Source organism: Danio aesculapii, chromosome 15 (assembly GCF_903798145.1).
Source record: "Danio aesculapii chromosome 15, fDanAes4.1, whole genome shotgun sequence".
In the NCBI taxonomy this organism is placed as follows: Eukaryota; Metazoa; Chordata; class Actinopteri; order Cypriniformes; family Danionidae; genus Danio; species Danio aesculapii.
This window is the reverse complement of record NC_079449.1, coordinates 16,530,857-16,552,126: the sequence shown is the minus strand read 5'-3', so window position 1 is coordinate 16,552,126 and position 21,270 is coordinate 16,530,857. Positions and strand designations below refer to the sequence as shown.

The 21,270-nt window shown below is 33.2% G+C and overlaps 1 protein-coding gene across 5 annotated transcripts; it reads left to right on the top strand.

The window, feature by feature from the left end:
- The first annotated feature begins 2,087 nt into the window (after positions 1-2,087).
- On the top strand, positions 2,088-19,431 carry arfip2a (ADP-ribosylation factor interacting protein 2a). 5 transcript variants are annotated; one of them, XM_056473515.1, is made up of 11 exons: positions 2,088-2,255; positions 3,521-3,625; positions 3,912-3,968; positions 5,731-5,839; positions 5,958-6,020; positions 8,519-8,599; positions 8,934-9,049; positions 10,372-10,593; positions 14,263-14,420; positions 18,092-18,266; positions 18,380-19,431. In XM_056473515.1, exons 2-11 carry the CDS (start codon positions 3,530-3,532, stop codon positions 18,533-18,535), a joined length of 1,233 nt encoding a protein of 410 aa, XP_056329490.1. In that variant the 5' UTR covers positions 2,088-2,255; positions 3,521-3,529; the 3' UTR covers positions 18,536-19,431. The 5 variants fall into 5 exon arrangements, with proteins under 5 accessions (XP_056329490.1, XP_056329491.1, XP_056329492.1 ...); XM_056473516.1 differs by lacking the exon at positions 3,912-3,968; XM_056473517.1 differs by lacking the exon at positions 5,958-6,020.
- The last annotated feature ends 1,839 nt before the right edge of the window (positions 19,432-21,270 follow it).

Below are 21,270 nucleotides of genomic sequence, written 5' to 3'. Positions count from 1 at the left end.
CTTGTACAAACAAGACAGATACCTGTTTTTTAACTTTACCCACGATTTTAGGAGCACACAAGAATGTGGAGGTCAAAGGTTAAAAGTTAAAGGATGTTCATTTGAACGGTCAAGCAAAAGCACACTTTTCCAATTTTTTCACTTCCTCCTCATGCTTGATGTGAAATTGCCTGCAAAGGTGAAGCATATGAGGCGTTTTACACATCAGCTAAGATCTATTCCCAAAAGACTTAGTAACTACTGCTTCTATTTTCAACATGGCCACTGAATTTCTATTTGAGAGACTTCTGAAATTTTAGACCTCTAAAAATATTTGAATAAAATTAAAATAATAATGCAAGTATCTGAGACACAGATTATATATATATATATATATTCATATATCTAGTGAAGTTAAAATTGTTAGCCCTCCTGTGAAATGTTAATTCATTTAAAAATGCTGTGCTAAAACAAATTTTAAATATAATATTTTTTATAACTTTTAATAATAATTTCTAATAACTTATTTCATTTGTCTTTGCCACGGTAACAATAAATAATATTTTACTACGTATCATGCAAGATACTAGTATTCAGATTAAAGTGCAATTTAAAGACTCCATTAGGTTAATTATGTTAACAAGGCAAGTTAGGAAAATTAGTCAAGTCACTGGACAACAGTGGTTTGTTGTGTATTCGATCAAGAAATAAAATTCTTAAAGAGTCTAATAATATTAACCTTAAAATTGTATTTAAAGAAGTCAAAACTGCTTTTATCCTAGCCAAACTAAAGGAAATAAGATTTACTCCAGAAGAAAAAATATTGTAGGAAATAATGTTAAAATTTGTTTGGTCTGTTGGGAAATATTTGAAAAAGAATAAAAATTTTCAGGAGGGTAATAATTTTGAACTCAACTGTTTATAAACACAATATAATAACCACTTGAATATGTTTAAAAGAATAGTTCATGGAATAATTACCTTTACTCATGCAAAAGAGTTTTTTTATGTGGAACATAAGAATGTAAGTAATTGTTCAGATAAAATATCAAAATAACAAAACACCAACATGTTTAAACACTTTATAAAATAAATGTATCTTCTAAATATGCCTTTCAAGATATCTAATTAATAAATTGTTACACCAAATGAGATTGTGTTTTCTGTAGCAGCATACATTAAAAAATAAAGATAGATCACATTTTTGCTTTTTGTTTTGGTCTAATTAGCAGAGACTAATTAGAAGCGTGTAGATCTTCAGACTTTATTAAAGACTTTATTAATACATACATGCATTAAAATGAATATACTTATAGGAGCCCCACTGGCCGAAGGCTGTATGCACGATCAAACATAACGCTATGAAAACAATGTTTAAATATTTTTGTCAGATATCTAAAATTGAGCCTGATGTGGTTCCAACTGTTTAAAACTGTTTAAAACTGTGGTTTCCAACTGTAATATATCAACGAGTTAAGAAAGTTGGAATAAAACACATTTAATATCCAAAATGAGTTAAACAGAACTATTTTAATTTATATTTGGTTAGTCTTATTTATAGTTTAATTTATAGTTAACTAAATTATTGTATGTATTATGTATTGTCACATCGTTTGAATATCCATTCAGTTTACAAATCAGATATGAAAATTGCAAAAGCTTTATCCTTTACAAGAGCGAACAAAGCTAGTTATTTGTGGGTGTGAGCTTTCTGCTCTACATCATTGGTAATGCAGATGTTCTGCATACATTTCACTATTAAAGTGTTTTAAAAATGTAATATATCAATGAATTAGGAAAGTTGGAACAAAACACATTTAATATCCAAAATGAGTTGACCAGAGCTAGTAATCTTGAAGCGATGCTTACATTTCTGAAGTGATGCTGACACCTCCTGGTTACTCCGAGTATAACAGTACCATCCTGTAAATCTTTCTTTATGTTTCTTTTTACAGAAAGCTACACATTACTAATAATCTCACACGCACAAAAATATATTTGAACTGTACGTTATGTAAAAATAAATGCCCGTATTGCTGTTTACTTTAGTGTATTGGCGCTCCAGCAACCCCGAAGAATGTCACGTCGTCACTTCCGTTTGCAGAGAACGGACGGAGAGGATTTGTGTTACCGAGCGACCAAGAGGATTGACTGAGGAGTCAGTGGAGATTATTCGCCCTCCAGACATCCGTTAAAAACACACACACATCGTGTTTTGATCATGGAATAATCTTCAATGCGGTCCGGTTCGGTTCAGCGGTTGAGACGGCATACAGGTAAATAAATCGGCGGCAGATGGTGATCGTGTAGGTCAAGCATCCTCTCCTCTCCCTGTGTGACACGTAGCAGCGCAGCAGTAATGACAATCGGAGGACGCTTGACCTGCTCCGGCTCAATCCCGTCATGGCGTCTATTCGCACCGTAGAATTAAGTGTAATCCATCCGTTCCCCATATATATATATATATATATATGTGTGTGCAATTTCGGCCGATGCCTGTTGGAGTAGTTTTGTAAGGGCCTGAGATTGCTGCTGCTAATAGGCTGGCATATACTGTAGAAATTCATACATGCAATGTAACATTGATTTTAACGTTATATTAAGACGTCCTTTGCAAGTCTATTATGTATTATTAATTTGCCTGTCTTACTTTACAGGTAGTTATATTTACAACACATTAACTTAAATGTTTTAATAAGCTTGTATTAATGTATTTCCTCAAACTGGATCTATCTATCTACATTTTTAAACTATGTGTGTATCTGTCTAGCATGTCTGTTGTTCAGTCTATCACTATCTTTCTAACTGTCTCTCTCTGTTAACATGTTCATCTGTCTGTCTACATTTTAATGTCTACGTTCGTCTGTCTAGTTATCTGTCATTCAGTCTAAATCTGCTCGTCTGCCTGCTTAAACTACGTCTGCCTGTCTATCTGTATCCGCATCTGTTAACCTATCTGTCTGTCATTCAGTCTATCTATCTGTATGTCTATCTGTCTATCTCTTTTTGTTAACATGTCTATTTGTCTGTCTACATTTTAGCGTCTACATACATTTAAACGTCTGCATTTGTCTATCTAGCATGTCTGTCATTCAACTGTCTGTTTAATCTGTCTGTCTGTATGTGTCTGTCTCTGTTTATCTATCTATCTATCTGTCTGTCTGTCTGTCTGTCTGTCTATATATATGTCTCTTTGTTTCACTCATCCATCTGTTTATCTATCCTTCCGTCCATCCATCCGTCCGTCTGTCTGTCTGTCTGTCTGTCTGTCTGTCTGTCTGTCTGTCTGTCTGTCTCTATGTATCTGTCTCTCTTTGTCTATCTGTCTGTCTGTCTGTCTCTGTCTCTTTGTTTCACTCATCCATCTGTTTATCTATCCATCCATCCATCCATCCATCCATCCGTCTGTCCCCGTCTGTCTGTCTGTCTGTCTGTCTGTCTGTCTCTATATGTATCTGTCTCTCTTTGTTTATCTATCTATCTATCTGTCTGTCTGTCTGTCTGTCTGTCTAACTGCTTGCTTATCCATATTCATTCACAGATATCCATCATGACCGATAGTCTTCTGAGCAAAGCCGCCACCATGGAAATACCCATCAACAGCAATGGGGACAGCAGGTCGGCAGAGGATGACAGTCTTGAGCAGGTGTGTATCCACTCTCCATCCAACTTAATTTTCAGTACCGCCACTCAATTCTTCCTTGAACCACACCTAAATGTGCTGTGACATCCTGTTCCTCTTGATACTGTGTGGCAGGATCCGAACAGTTGGCTTAATCACACATTAATGAGCTGTTGTAAATATAGACCCTGTTAATTTAAGTCTTGCGATCTTGTTCTGCTTGGTTACTTCAGCACATGTTTGTTTTCTCTGTGTTTCTGTCTCACCATCTTTTGTTTTTTTTCACGTTTTTTGTTTCTTCATGTCACAGGGTGCACAGATTGGTGGGATCTTAGATGAAATTGTAGGCACACTACCAGTGGCAATGGTGAGGGAGAGTTTGTGGGTGCCCCTATATGTTGGAACCTCATTCCCTTTGATTTTTAGTATGGTTGAAGGTTTGCATAGTTGCCCACAACATAGTCACTGACTTCTCATGGGGTTCGGTGGAGGATTGATCACAAACAGGAGCTGTTTATTGGTCTAAAAAGTCAAGCAGAGATAGGGAAATCAGTCATGCAAATAGTTTATTTCCATGTGTTTTATAGACACACCTGATTTCGATGGATTTATAGGGATTCACCATAACCAAAATGACCAAGTTTTTTGAGATTTTAATTTTACATATTGAGGTTTTGGTAACACTTTACATCACAATTAATGCTATTAACTACTGGTTTATTATTGGCCTATTATTAAGTTATTAACTTTTCATTAGTAGTTATAAAATTCTACACTACTTGACAAAAGTCTTGTTGTTGATCCCAGTTGTAAGAGCAACAAATAATAATTTGACTTCTAGTTTGACTTTTATCATTTGGAAACGTGGCAAATGGTAGATTTTTCTGATGGAACATCTGTTAAACTGCATCCTAATAATAACAACTACTATTGGAATCCATATGGATCCAAGATTCTCCCAGAAATCAGTCAAGTTTGGAAAAATTGTTTTGGGGTTACATTTAGTATGGGGGTGTGCGAGAGATCTTAGATTTGAATGTCAACATCAACAGCCTGAGGTATCAAGACATTTGTGCTGCCCATTATATTACAAACCACAGCAGAGGGCAAATTCTTCAGCAGGATAGCGCTCCTTCTCATACTTCAGCCTCCACATCAAAGTTCCTGAAAGCAAAGAAGGTCAAGGGGCTCCAGGATTGGCCAGCCCAGTTACCAGACATGAACATTATTTAGCATGTCTGGGGTAAGATGGAGGAGGCATTGAAGATGAATCCAATGAATCTTGATAAACTCTGGGTGTCCTGCAAGAACGCTTTCTTTGCCATTCCAGATGACTTTATTAATAAGTTATTTAAGTCATTGCAGAGATGTATGGATGCAGTCATCAAAGCGCATTGGAGTCCTACACAATATTCATTATTTTTCCACTGTACCATGACTTTATATTCTATACTGTACATTATTTTTTGTTAAGTGAAAAGGCATTTGTCTAAGAAAGGCCTTTGCCTTTCATATAAGCCACTTCTGATACTAAATTATCAACTTGAAGTGAAGTCATTATTTGTTGTTCATAAAACTTGGATGGGCGACAAGACTTTTGTCATGTAGTGTACATCCCTAATCCTACCCAAACCTAAACCTACTTCTACCTTACTACCTCTTAATAAGCGGGTAATTAGTAGGGTGAAGGACAGGTTTTATGTATGAATATATAACAAAGTACTCTTAAATAAGCACAGAAATAAGCTTTTTAAATTTTTTAACTATTATGTAAACACATACAAACTTTTATCATCTCATTTTTTTTGCATTGTCAACTAAAACATTAAACATTATTTTAACATGATATTTTCCTGTTAATTTGGAAAAAACATAGATGAAAATGTTACATAAAAACTTATTTAAAAAAAAATCTGAAAATTAGAAATATTGAAGCTAAAACTGAAATATTAAAAAAGTGAAAATTGTGTTTAAAATAATAAATAAAAAAAGCTACAATAACACTGCTCCATCCTCCATCCCGCTTGTGTTTTCCCCATCTAGTGTGCAGTCTGTGCTAAATGTGTTTTGTCTCTGTATAATTATGTCAGTGTAAAAATACTCTGATGTTTTCACCTCATCCTATTCAGGATTTGCAGCAGGTGATGGTGTCTGGACCAAACCTGAACGAAACCAGCATTGTGTCTGGAGGCTATGGAGGGGCAGCAGAGGGCATCATACCTACTAGTTCCATAAAAGGTAAAGTGCACTTTAAAATCTCTCCAATTAGAATGCAATTTTGCTTCAATTTGAAGCGGCATCTGAGTCATGCAGCTGACAGACTTCAAATGACATTTCTGCTGACGTATATGTTTAGGACCAGCCATTCGTTTCAACCCGGAGTATTTTGAGAGAAGATGTGGTAACGCACCCAAACCAGGTGTCTTTAAGTATGCATGCTAACTTGATGGAAGATCTAATTTTAGAGGCTTTGTCCCTACAGCTTCCTCTTTCTCCCTTAAATGTATTCGTCAGCATTTTAAACAACAAACCATTTGGCTCTTTTCTACAGGATGCTGAGGACTGTCGCATGGTGGATGCATGTTTGCAAATGCTGCATAAACCTGTTTTATCATTTTAAAAAAAGGTTGTTTGTGAGCTGAATGTATTTGTACTGTGGAATGCATAATGATTCTTTCAATGGTGTTCCTGTATGTTCAGTAACATAGTTGGCCTTACCAAGTTAACATATCATTAATGTCTAACACACATCCTAGAGAACCTAACCTGACTGATAAAGCCAGTGGCGGTCTGTGAAAAATGATTTGATTTATTTAATGTATTGTTACATCATTTGGATATCTATCCAGTTTACAAATCAGATATTAAAAAAAGTATGATGCTTTATGGGAGTGGGTGAAGCTCAACATATTTGGGGGGTGTGCATCATTGGTAATGCAGATTTTCTGGATTAATTCTACTATTAAAAGTTTATAGTAATTCACATTTTAAGTAAGTAATTAATATTTAAAATATTAGTTAATTCAGTTAAAGCAAACTGATGGGTTCAGCAAAATAATTTATCATTAGTGTATATTAGGGGTGTAACAGATCACGACCCACAGTTCAGAACGCATGTGACCCACGGAATAATTACTTTTTTGAACTTGTAGGTTAATCCAACATGTAAAACAATTAAAGAGAGATCACCTCCCGTGTCATTCAAATCAAATGTATGAAAGCATTTAGGCTTCTCTGTAAAATATAAAAATGATGGTAAAAGTTGTGGACAAAAGTGTTGGGACCTATGATTGGGTTTTTGATTAAAGGTGTTTTCTGTCACTGTTTGTTTAGCCTGCATTAATACATTCAGTGTAAAGCTTCACAATTAAACATTAAAATCGTGATCTCAATTCAAACCCGCACAACATGAATGATAAATGATAATGATTTGCATATGTTTATGAATCCTTAGAAGCGCTGCATTCAAATCTGCGTTTGATCAAGAGAGATTAAATCTTTATACTTTTTCAGTTAGTTACAAACAATCAAATAACATAAGCACTGGGAGAACAGTTTAGAGTTCAGATATAAAGGATTATGGTAAAGATTAAAATCGTCCTTTAAACTTTTGTTGTATGTTGTATGTTGAATGTTGTAGCAATTACATTATTTAACCAAAAGGTGGCGACAAACAACCATCAAAATCATGTCACTGAATAGGTTTTCAAAAATGATCACTATAATGAAACATGAAGTTTTTATGTGTGAATTGTAGAATAATTAATTGAAGATAAATATGTTCTGTTGTACACTATTTTAGATTTCTATATTTAGCATTATCAGCAACAGTAGCTTTTTTTTTTTTTATTTAAAATGACAGGTTCTAAGTTATGTTTGTTAAAACCAATGGTTTTTGCAGTAATACAATTGCAATCAGAATTATTAAATAATAGAATTTTTAGAATTAGAATTTTTTTTCTTTTTTAAATATTTACTTTTATAAATATTTTTAAATGATGTTTAACAGAGCATGGAAATTTTCACAGTATGTCTGATAATATTTTTTCTTCTGGAGGAAGTCTTATTTGGTTTATTTCGGCTAGAATAAAAGCAGTTTTTAATTCTTTAAAAACCATTTTAAGGTCAAAATTATTAGCCCTATTAAGCTATATATTTTTTCGATAGAACAAACCATCATTATACAGTGACTTGCCTAATTACCCTAACCTGCCTAGTTAACCTAATTAACCTAGTTAAGCCTTCAAATGTCACTTTAAGCTGTATAAAAGTGTCTTGAAAAATATGAAAAAAAAAACAGGGGGGCTAATAATTCAGGGGGTTTAATTATTCTGACTTCAACTGTATTTTTGAATAAATGGAAAGCAAATGACATTTGTCCTCTCCCTTTTTTGCTGATCCGAAAAATGATCCGATCCATGACTTAAAAAACTGTAGTGTGATCCGAACCGTGTGACTTGTGATCTGTTGCACCACTAGTGTGTATATAATCATTTTCATTGATGCTGTTTATTTGAATACATTTATGATGACCGCCACTGTGCACAATCATCCTGTGCTTCCACTTTTATCTTTTTCTAGCTTTCCTCTCTTTTCATCCTCCTGCTTTTAATAAACCTTCACTTGTAAGCATTTACTCTGTAATATTGCTGAAATATCATTTTTAATTCCTTAATTATCATAATTCACAGTTATCATACATATATTGATAATTCATTTTGCATTTCATTGTCTGCTATAATCTTCATCACAATACTATTATTGTTTTACCCAATTAATTTGTATTACTCATACTTATTACCCGCACACAACACACACACACACAGAAACAGTGTTTCAATTTCCCTAATGGCCTTTCACTTCAACTAAACCTCCATCCCATTCCTCCACCCGTCCACTGTTATTCATTCATTTCAGACATTCGCTCCAAATCCAGGGGCATCACTCCCAGCCAATCAGCTGCCAGCCGGATAGCAAACCAGCCAGGGAATTATCCAGGTATCCCAGGGCCACCTCACCCATTCCTTTCAACCCACAATTATCAGTCATTTCTCATTTTCAGTCATCACATTTTTATCTTGTCCCTATTCATTTTTGAGTCTCAGGAATAAATGATTGTTGGTTATATACATAGAAATCAGTGATGATGGTTCAATATAGTAATGTTGCTTCTGTCAATTATTTTGTTACTATATGAGATTTTTGTAAAGGAAATACTGTGACCTTTATAGACTTAACTAGGTTATGTTATTCAAAATGGTGTGCCTTAAATCCAAAATGTCCTTATGGGTGCGTATTTATTATAAAAATGACTGAAATGTTCTCCCCTTAGCTCCGAGCATGCACCACAGCAACAGCAACCCATCATTGATGTCAGAGGAGGCCACAAGAGGAGTAGCTGTGGAGAAATTTGACACAGTGAAAAAGTGGAGCATTAACACATACAAGGTAACAATCCTACCATGTCAAGCCTTCGTATTTTTAATTTTATAGCACCCTATACAGTGTAAATTAAAGTAAATGAAGTTTAATCGGTGTGAAACAAATTCAGTTCATTAGATGCATTCAGTTCCACAGAATGCTGGGTTTGTTCTAGTTACTTCAGTGATGATTCTCTTCAGTTCCATATGGAAATGGCAGCTTAATGTAATACAGTACTTTAAGTCTCAGTGGTCTCCAAGGTTTTGTTTGATCAAAAGTACTGTAATATTGTGAAAATATTATTACAAATTAAAAGAACAACCTATTCTAGTAATGCGATATGAAATGTCATTTATTTTTCTGATAGCAAAGATACATTTTTAACATACACCAGTTCTCAGATTTCTTCTTCTTTTACTACTACTACTACTATTATTATTATTATCATTATAATTAGTGTTGAAAACAGTTGTATTTAAAAGAATTTTTTTTTTTAATTATTATGTAACATTGTGTCTTTACTGTCATTTTGGATAAACTAAAGCTTTGAGGAATTATATTGTTTAACTCTTTTCTTACTGCCTCTGTGTTGGCTATTTTTATGGACTTTTCTTAATATTTACGTGCAAATATGTGACCCTTGACCACAAAACCAATGTCAATAAGTGTCAATTTTGTCAATTTTGTGAAATTGAGATTTATACATAATCTAAAAAAGCAGATTTTAAAAAATTATAATTTTATTTTTTTAATTATAATTTTTTTTGGGGGGATATGACAGTATTTGGCATATCTATTTGAAAATCTGGATTTTGGTTAAAAAAAACTAAAAAATCTCTTTTAAAGTTGTCCAAAAAAAACTTTTGTCAAAGCGTGTTACTAACCAAGTTTTAGCATACCTTTAGTAGTAGCTGTACAAAATATCTTCATAGAACATGATCTTTAATTAATATTCTAAGGATTTTTGTCATAAAACTAAAATCTATAATTTTGACGTAGCAGAAAAATGACATTTGCTGTTTGTTCAAAGTAATAATTTAAAGTTACCTGAAACAATGCAAAACAATGCATATTTTTGTGGTAACTTAATTGTTTTATGTTCAATTCACTTAAATTTGTAAATAAATTAAGATGTTAACTTAATTCCTTTATGTTTTCCCAACACCAATCAATTGTGTGGAACCCAGCATTTTTTACAGTGTATTTCTGGTTCTTACCAAAAGTAGTCATGTGCAACTATTGTGGTGCAGCGTCACATATTAATGGGGTTTTGCATTTACAGGGCTTAATAATGTTAGCATAGAGCTACAATTTTAATTTATTTGTATCTGTTTCTCTCTTTCTGTCAGTGCACAAAACAGATGTTTTCGGAGCGCTTCGGTCGTGGCACGAAGACGGTGGACATGGAGCTGGAGGCTCAGATTGATGTGCTGAGAGAGACTAAGCTGAAGTACGAGCGTATTTTGAGGCTTGCACGTGAGCTCACCAACCATTTCTACAACATGGTGCAGACTCAGCAGGCTCTCGGGGACACTTTTGCTGATCTTAGCCAGAAATCGCCAGAATTGCAGGTAATGTATAATTTTTTTTCTGTCCCTGTTCTGGCTGCAGATGTTAAGCCATTTTTATATTTGGTTACATCGTATCACGGCATCTTACTGTAATGTCCTGTACTGTCAAAATAAAGACAAGGATTTTTTTTTGCGGTTCATTGAATTGAAATTTACTGAATTGAATTCAAATGCGAGTCTTCATCACTATATATTATAGTCTTAGCATTACATAGTGTAGTAGAGTATTGTTCAGTACATACTTTACCTTGGATTTGAATGCCCTGTTTGGTACATTTTCAGTTCAAGGGAAACAACTTAACGGTCCTGTGAAGTGCTTTGAAATGTGCATTTTCTAATGGATGTTTTACTTAATTTCAACTGAAAATTGAAGAGAGGGTGGGACATAGATAAGCCTCCCTTTTAAAAGAACAGCCAATAGTGTTGTTTTTATCACAGCTCTGCCAGTGAGAGTGGTTGAGCTCAAGCACATCAAATGAGAAGTGTCTGGTAGAGGGCGGAGCATGTCAGATTCTAGAGAGCATTTGATTGGTCAAGATTTGATGAGAAAATGAAGTATGAGGTGATGTGAAAAAAATCGTTCATCCATTTATGCGACGTGACTAACTTTGCAAGCTTTGGATGTTTACATCAGTTTTATATTTTCTAAATGTGAATTTTATCACTGTTTAGCACACAAGCTAATAGATATGCTTAAAACTAACAGACTGAAACTAACATCTAAAATGTTTTCATTTTATATTCATGGGACTTTTAACATATAATTGCTCATTTATGTGCTGAAATTTTGTCACAACAAAAAAAATGTATACAGTTAAATTCAGAATTATTATCCCTCCTTTGATTTTTCTTTTCTTTTTTAAATATTTCCCAAATGATGTTTAACAGAGCAAGGAAATTTTCACAGTATGTCTGATAATATTTTTTCTTCTGGAGAAAGTCTTATTTGTATTGTTTCAACTAGAATAAAAGCAGTTTTTTAGTTTTTTCTGAACCATTTTAAGGTCAAAATTATTAGCCCCTTTAAGCTATATTTTTTTCGACAGTCTACAGAACAAACCATCATTTTACAATAACTTGCCTAATTACCCTAACCTGCCTAGTTAACCTAATTATCATAGTTAAGCCTTTAAATGTCACTTTAAGCTGTATAAAAGTGTCTTGAAAAATATCTAGTCAAATATTATTTACTGTCATCATAGCAAAGATAAAATAAATCAGTTATTAGAAATGAGTTATTAAAACTATTATGTTTAGAAATGTGTTGAAATTAGTTTCTCTCCGTTAAACAGAAATTGGGGGAAAAAATAAACAGGGGAGCTAATAATTCTGACTTATACTGTAGATAAAAAAATCTATGAATTGTTAATTGTGATCTATCTAAATAATATAGGGACCCTTATTACTTGCACATTGCTAAAATATTTAAAGGCACACTCCACCTTTTAAAAAAGAGCCTCCTAAAGAATACTAAATCTGTCATGCTATCAGATGGAGCACAATAGAGCACCATCTGAAATCAGCCCATTCTCATAAGCTGCGTAATATCATTCCACCTGGCATGCAGCCATGGTACAGCAAAAGTTTCTTCACTATTTTGTCAGAAATGAGAATATACTGTAGTTCCTAGTAATATTGGCCTAGAAAATAGTAATTTTTACACGTTGTAACTACTGAAGACTCCAGCTTTAAATAGGAAAATTATCAAAATTCTTTTTTAAAATTTTTTTTATATGAAATGTTAATGGTCAAATCCGTTTCAATTCATTATGCTAAGCTAAAAGTGACCAGGCCAGAACAAGAAATCAGCTTAATAGTTTCATAAATGGTTCAACTCAACTGTAAAATTGGCCTTTAAAAAGTCCTTTAAATCTACAATTCTCAAAGGCCACACTATTAAATTCAACAAATTAATAACAACAAATGACAGCATTTGAATTGAAAAATGCTTGCAAACAGGTACATCGCACACAAGTCAGTTTTTTTTTACATTAAAATATTTAAACTTAATGTAATTATAAAATAGTTATTTTTTACTCTAATCTGATGAAGTATAATATGTACTTAATTTATTTAATTATATACCTTCCATGCTTAAATGTGTAGTATGAAAGTTTGACATCCAGTGGTTGAACTAAGTATTGCATTCCTGGATCAAAGCAAAACAAGTGGTGCTCATTGCAGAGCCACTTGGGCAGAGCTGGGCTTCAGCAAGGGGGGGCTTGAGCTCCAGCTCCTCCTTCCTTGCACTTCTACGAGTGATGTCACTGGGGGTTAGGGGTGGGGTGGGTGTACGCATTAAAACAGCTTATAGGAGGAGAAGCTCAAGCTCCCCCTTGCTGGAGCTCAAGTGGCTCTGCAGCGAGCAGTTTCTCAAGCAAAATGCAAGCGCAGGTTGCCAGATTGAGGACCAACATGGGTGAGTCTGACGATCGAGTCTAAAGGCTCATTTAAATCGTGTTCTAAATAAAAGCAACAGCTTCTATTTCTTGCAGCTGAACAACAGAATACTGACAACGATCATCCCATGTACACCTCATGTGCTTTATTCAGTCTTAAACGCTAACAATGTGAGTTTGAATGCCATTTCACATGACGTTTATTGCCATACTACTGAAAAGCGCAGCCGATAGTTCACCTCAGATCCTGAAAATAAATTAAACCGTTTGAAATTGAACTTAAGAACTGTGAATCAAAGAGGTTTAATATGCATTAATTAGATTAGAAACCTTACTGTTTTGTGAGTGAGTGCATATTCTGTGCTTCTGAATGGCTGTATTTAAGTTTCTGTCATGTTTCATCTTGTGCAAACAGCCAAATTGCTTATGACTGCAAATCTCGTCGCATAGCGTGTTGTTAGGACACCCGGTTACAATGTAACCTGCTAACCTAATGTTAACGCGCGTCATATTTATATTATTTGCTAATTAATAACCACCTCATGTGGAAATCTGAATCTGTCTCATTTCTGAGTCTGCAACTGTCCACCGGGGGTCGCATTTCAGTCACAGATGCCTGCTTTGAGAGCCTTTATGAATGAATGAAAAAATGAAATGACTGGTTTTCCAACAAGGCAACCCGGGTGCTGAAACATAATTGGCTAAACTGGTCGTGTGCGGGTTAAACGGACCTAAACAAAGACCGCGTTCCGGCACATAACTTACATTTTCAAAGACAGAATATCTGATTTTAGCATTGTTTTTCAGATAAACAAGAATCTTCACTTCACTTAATCAACATATTATGGTATTTGTATGCTTTAAAAGAGTCAAAAACTTACATCCAGCACCATTAAGACATTGCTGACAGGTTAATGGAAATTCAATTATTTATAGAATGTTTCTTTTCAAAATAACCAAAAAATAAATCGTCTGGACGTTATTGGATGCTATGCTAGTCAATTTTTAATCACACATGAACTGCCTAATTTATAAAAAGGATTTTGGAACTTAATAATGGAAATTAATATGTTTCATCAGAGCTATGTACTGTATATTATGCACCCAAGCAAAGTACAGGTACTATTACACATGTAGTAAATACGACATCTAAAGTGTGTGAAATGTAGCGTATTCACTGATGATTTGCATGTGCCTCTATTTGATGGTTTAATAGCTTTATGAATACAGGTATATGCCCTAATATGAACTTCATGTAATCCCCTTGCAGGATGAGTTTGGCTATAATGCAGAGACACAAAGACTGCTATGCAAGAATGGAGAGACGCTCCTGGGTGCCATTAATTTCTTTGTGTCCAGCATTAATACGCTAGTCAACAAAACCATGGAGGACACTCTCATGACCATCAAGACGTATGAGAATGCAAGGTATCTTAGTGCTATAATTATTTGATGAGTGAATGTACTATTAGCCAATACGTTTAAAAAAAATGTTTTCATTAGATCAAATACATATTGATCAATCAAATAAAAAACATCTAGAAAACCTTTTAAATAACAAACTCATGCTACTGTATGTGGATTAAGAGCAAGATAATGAAAATGGTGTGGATAAAAACTGTAATTTTGACTATGTATTACTGAACTGACGTTGCATAACAGGGATTTGTTGTGTATTGTTGATTTTCTCTTGTATTTCTTGATATTCACGTCATTAAACATTAGCATAGGTTTAGCCTAAAATGAACAAGAATTTATTTTGCAATTGAATTTGTCAGTCTGATGTCATCGTTCAGACACAACACACTCTGCCTGTTGTGTCACGCCTTAATTGTTTTTACACATTGATTATGGTAAGCATCATATACAGTATTAACTTGTCAATATTAATGTAGGGCCTCGAAATGTGCTATTTCTAATGCATTTAACATTTAATTCAGTAAATTACAGGGGTAGTTCAGCCAAAAAATAAAGTTGTCTTCATTTACTCGCCCTTTTGACTGGCATTCTAATTATATATGACTTTGGAACATAAAAATGAAATAAGCAAAACATTCTTCAAAACGTCTTCTTTTATTTTCTTCCCGTTATAAAAAGTAACACTGGTTTTAAACCGCATGATGGTGTAATGATGGAGTAAATAACATCAGAGTTTTAATTTGTAGATGAACAATCATGTTAAACTGACTGCTTAAGATGTAAATAAAATTAAAATGAAAAAATGAAATCAGAGTATAAAGTATTAAATACATAGTCCTGCTATTAAATGTTGCATGCACTGCAAAAAGTGAATATTGTCCTCAGTGTTTTAGTTTTCTAATACAGACATCCTTGAATCAATATACATTTATTTGAGATGTAAAATGAAGAAATTAAATGTTGATTTCTTAGAAAGTGAACAATATTAAGTGAGTTTATACTTTAAACGTGAACAAATATGTTTGTATAAAATGTACTTTTGCATTTGAATAAACAAAGGCCATTGGCAGATATTTGTGGTCATTTTAATCATAAACTATCAAAGAAATTAATTCTAATGTGTAAAATAAAAAAGTAATTTTTCTTGTGTACGAACAATATTAATACATTTTAGTAAATATTGATAATTAATAAATAGCATTTATAGTAGATCTGTATGCACTGAATCAATTGGATCTAAAGATAAATCTCTAAATATTCAATATTTTATTTTTTAAAAGCAGAATTTTTTAAATAGTGGAGATTCGTACAACGTTCAAACTTTAAAGTGTTGTTAATATAACCAATTAGTTGTTTTGTCACCTATTGACCTTATCAAGATTAAAGATGTGTTATTTCTAATGCATTTATATTTACTTCAGTAAATTAGAGGGGTAGTTCACCCAAAAATAAAAGTTATCTTTATTTACTCACCCTCTTGACCGCCATTACAATTATGTTTGACTTTGGAACATAAAAATCTAATTGTAAGCAAAACATTCTTCAAAACGTCTTTATTTTATTTTCTACATTAAAAAAAGTCACACCGGTTTTAAACCATAAAGCATGATGGTGTAATGATGGAGTAAATAACATCAGAGTTAGAATTTGTGGATGAGCAATCATTTTAAACTGACTGCTTAAGATGTAAATAAAATGAAAATGAAATCTGAGTATAAAGTATTACATTCATAGTCCTGCTATTAAATGTTGCATGCACTGCAAAAAGTGAACATATTTCTCAGTATTTTAGTTTACAAATACAGACATCCTTTAATCTATATACATTTATTTGAGAAGCAAATAAAGAAATTAAATGTTGATTTATTAGAAAGTGAACAATATTAAGCGAGTTTATACTTTAAACATGAACAAATATGTCTGTATCATAAACTATCAAAGAAATGAATTATAATTTAATATTTTATTTTATAATTTGTCATTTTTCTTATGGACGGGCAATATTAATACATTTTAGTAAATATTTCTAATTAATAAATAGCATTTATAGTAGATCTGTATGCACTCAGTCAATTGAATTGGATCTATAAAGATAAATCTATAAATGTTCCAGATTATTTTTTTAAAGTAGATTTATTCTAAGCATAAGCTATGTTTTGTAAAATACTTTTTTTAAATAGTGGAGATTCGTACAACATTCAAAATGTAAAGTGTTGATAATATAACTAATGAATTGTTTTGCCACTTATTGACTTTATTCTACAATGTGTGCTCGTCTTTTGCAATTGCTTTAGAACTTCCGATCAGTTGACTATGTGAAATGATTAGCAGGGTTCATACGGTCATGGAAAACCTGGAAAAGTCATTGAATTTTGACATGGAAAGTTTAGGAAAAAAGGAAAAACCCAAAGTTTTGGAAAAGTCATGGAAATTAGTTTAACAAAAATCTGTATACTTGAATATAGGTTAGTTGTCTTTACTTCTTTTTTGTACTTGGCCTCACATTATGAATGTTTTGTAAGCGTTCATTCATTAATTTTTCTTCGGCTTAGTCTCAATTTCAGAGGTGGCACAGTGGGAAAGCACCGCCATGTTTAAGCATTATCTAAAGAAATCTTACATACAATAGATATAAAAAATTAATTCAAACTAAATAGATTTTTGTGTGTTTCATGATATGCTTTAATACATTTAAACTTGCATTTTTTTATTATTATTATTTACCATGTATACATAGACATTACATTAAAGATGAGGTCATAAAAATGTACTTGAATGTCCTGGAAAAATCATGGAATTTTAGTACTACAAATGTGTATGAACCCTGGACTAGGAATAATAAACATAAAAATACTTGCTCTACATACAAGTGTGTTCATGACTATACAGTACAGTAAAGTAGAATAATATAAAAAGAAAACATCAGTTTACAACATCAATCAGCGTAACAAGCTGTTTTCAACGTCTAAAAAGGAATGCAAGTGAATGAGACCGGACGTCTCCAGCCAAAAAGATTCAAATGGCTGCGCCCGCTCGTACATGAAGAATAAGGGCAGTAAAGTTTCATTCAGATAACATATTGATGTATCATGTACCCTTCATATTCTTGATAAAATGTTCTTTATTTGTTCTTAAATTGGTCCTAATGCCTTACATTTACAGCCATAAACCTCTATGAAGAAAAATCCTATTTATTTTGCTTGCACTGTAAAACCCAAAAAGTTAAGGCAACTCAAACCATTTGAGGAAAACCAATTGCAACAAACCATTTAAGTTCAAAAACAAATCCTAATGAGTACTGTGAACTTAATCCATTTGAGTAAACGAAGCGACTAGAGCACAGTAAAAGCCAAAAAAACTCAAACCAACTGAGTACGGTAAAACCCAATAGGTTAGGGCAACTCAAACCGTTTGAGGAAACTAATTGTTACCAACCATTTGAGTTCAAAGACTAATCTATTTGAGTACTGTGAACTTACTCCATTTAAGTTGAAGTAATGAGGTATTAAAATAACTCATTACCTTCAACACTGAGTTTAAAACTCTTTTCAAATGAGTAGAATAAACTTTCAGTCAATTTTGAGTTACCTACTGTACACTCATTTCATTTGATAAAGTTGACTGTTGGGTTTTTACAGTGTAGGTTTATTGAACCAGTTTATACTAACGTTTTGTTCTAGGCTGGAGTTCGATGCCTACAGGAGCGACCTGGAGGAGTTGAGCGCGGGTCCACGGGACGCTGCAACCATGATGCGCATCGAGATGGCTCAACAACAGTACCAGATTCAAAAAGACAAGTATGAACGACTGCACAGTGATGTCACCATCAAACTCAAGTTCCTGGAGGAAAACAAGGTACCACATTGACGTGCACCGTAGTTTTTCATCAGCTCTGTTTCAGACGTCAGAGATATTACACGGTTAAATTGTGGTTTCTTCACACTTCTCTTCTGGATGTTGTTTTCCAGGTAAAGGTGATGCACAAACAGCTCCTGCTGTTTCATAATGCCATCTCGGCATATTTCGCTGGAAACCAGCAGCAGCTGGAACAGACTCTCAGACAGTTCAATGTGAAGTTGAAGCCCCCTGGTTCTGACAAGCCATCGTGGCTTGAGGAACAGTGATCGCTTTGTCCACGTGAAGAGACACTCAAAGAGAGAAACACGATGGTGGATGGATGGGGATGTAGCAAGATGCTTTAAATGTGATTCGTGCGAATGATGAAAGAAGTAGATGTTTTTATGTTGCCAAACCCCGTTTTATTCAAAGCTGTAAAACCTACATATAAATATTAAAGGGATAGTTCACCCAAAAATGAAAAATCTGTCATCATTTACTCACCCTTGACTTGTTCCAAACCTGTTAGAGCTTTGGTTTTTTGTTAAGCACTAAAGAAGATATTTTGAAGAATGTTGAAAACCTGTCACCATTGACTTCCATAGTAGGAAAAACAAATACTATAAAATTCAGTGGTTTTCAACATTCTTCAAAATATCTTCTTGTGTTCAACAGAACAAAAATATCCCTCAGGTTTGGAACAAGTGGAGAATGTATTTTCATTTTTGGGTGAACTGTCCCTTTAGGTTCTAGCCAAATGGCTAATGAAAACTAACTGTGGTTGTGTTTTACAGCTGCCTTAACGTACTTATAGGGATGTCATATGGGCTGTTCTGAAAAAAAAATTACATAAAACAATCGCATCACTCACTTTCTGTGAAAACATAAACATTTCCTTAGGCATTCTTAGTCATGTTCACCAAACTGTTCGGTATCCAGTGAACCACCTCGCAGGCCAATTGATATAATGTGTTATCCTCATAGAGTAGAGCTGAAAGAAATGAATGTTGTGCTTATGTGTTTGTTTTGAAATGTGAGGTCATTTGGAGAAAGATTGCATCAAGGTATAGGAATGACAGACAAGTTGCTGAAGGTATGTGTCATAAGAAGGCTAATATATTTATATTTATGTAAAGTGTGCAGTTCCACCTATGAAATTAAAACACATTTGAAGGCGAAAGAATCTGAGTTTGTGTTGTGATGAGTGTCTTGTCTTTCATGTCTCTTTGTTTTTAATGCCAGATGACAGACAAACTGAATTTTGAGCGCCGTCTCCATAGTCTACCAGTAGCATCTGCTGCAAGTCAGGAAAGAAAATAAGTAAAAATATCTGATTGGATTGTTATTCCCATAGTTTTGTACACAAGTAAGAGAATCGCTTGATTTCACTGTGCTAATTAAATTGGATCACACTTAAGGATTTTGTATCCGCAAGGAATAGAAGAGTTTTGCTGGTTTGTTTTAGCAAGAATTTGCACATAGATTTATTGTTCATGTTACACAATTTTTTGACATTGATTCAGCAAATATGCCTAGTCTAGCAGCCTACTTTTCGGAGACAGTATTGACACAGACTTTCATCTTAGATAAGAAAATATTATATATATTTTGTACATGTATATGTCTAGCATGAAAACCTTTTTAAAAGTCTAATATAACTTCCCCCTAATATCTTTAAATGTCTTTTTGAGAAATATAATTATTTCTAATATTTTTTCTTTAATATGATTTACATAGTATTTACATATGTTTTTATGTTGCCAAACCCCGTTTTATTCAAAGCTGTAAAACCTACAGATGAATATTAAAGGGATAGTTCACCCAAAAATAAAAAATTCTGTCATCATGTACTCACCCTTGACTTGTTCCAAACCTGTTAGAACTCTTGTTGTTCTGTTGAGCACTAAAGAAGATATTTTGAAGAATGTTGAAAACCTGTAACCATTGACTTCCATGGTAGGAAAATCAAATATTATGAAATTCAGTGGTTTGCAACATTCTTTAAAATATCTTCTTTTGTGTTCAAGCATGAAAACCTTTTCAAAAGTCTAATACTGTATAACTTCCCTCTAATATGTTAGAATGTGTCTTTTTGAGAAATATTATCATTTCTAAAAAAAAAATTACTTTAATACTATGATGTACATAGTATTTACATAAGTTTTTATTTTGTCAAACCCTGTTTTATTCAAAGCCGTAAAACCTTCAGATGAATATTAAAGGGATAGTTCACAGAAAAATGTAAAATTCTGTCATCATTTACTCACCCTTGACTTGTTCCAAACCTGTTAGAGCTTTTGTTGTTCTGTTGAGGACTAAAAATCTATTTTGAAGAATGTTGAAAACCTGTAACCATTGACTTCCATAGCAGGAAAGCCAAATATTATGAAAGTCAATGGTTTGCAACATTCTTCAAAATATCTTATTTTGTGTTAAAGCATTAAAACCTTTTCAAAAGCCTAATATGACTTCCCCGTAATATGTTAGAATGTGTCTTGTGTTTTTGAGAAATATAGTTCATTATTTCTAGTATTTTTTTTCTTTATTACTATGATTTACATAGTATTTACATAGTTTTTTTTATGTTGCCAAACCCGGTTTTATTCAAAGCATTTTTGAGAGGAGACACCGTACTGTATACTACACTAAAATTCTAACAATAGTTTGTAGCAAAGTCCAGGTCAGAATAAGTACATTTATGTGATTCTATTTTTTTTACATAATACATTGAATGAAGAAATGAATAATTTCACCAATTTGTTGACATTTCGTTTTCCCAAATGTAGTTTGAATCTTTAAAAATAGATAGATTTTTACTCATAAATTTATGCTGGCTATGCTATAACAATTCAATTAATCCAGTAATATATGCCAACATTTTGTTATTACTCTTAATTATGTCAAAGAAAATTTCTAATACGAGTGAATCCATGATTGTCTTAGGACTTATAAATGTCTTAATAAACTCTTTGTTCGTATTAAAATGTGGTGTTCTTACTGTAGAAATCATAAGTATTTAACG

What these genes read in the sequence shown, in the direction of transcription:
- arfip2a (XM_056473515.1), top strand. Translation starts at nt 3,530, where the DNA reads ATGACCGATAGTCTTCTGAGCAAAGCCGCCACCATGGAAATACCCATC. An exon ending in TGGTAACGCACCCAAACCAG is followed by an intron (nt 6,021 to 8,518) that starts GTGTCTTTAAGT and finishes CATTCATTTCAG; the next exon opens with ACATTCGCTCCAAATCCAGG. An exon ending in GGAGCATTAACACATACAAG is followed by an intron (nt 9,050 to 10,371) that starts GTAACAATCCTA and finishes TCTTTCTGTCAG; the next exon opens with TGCACAAAACAGATGTTTTC.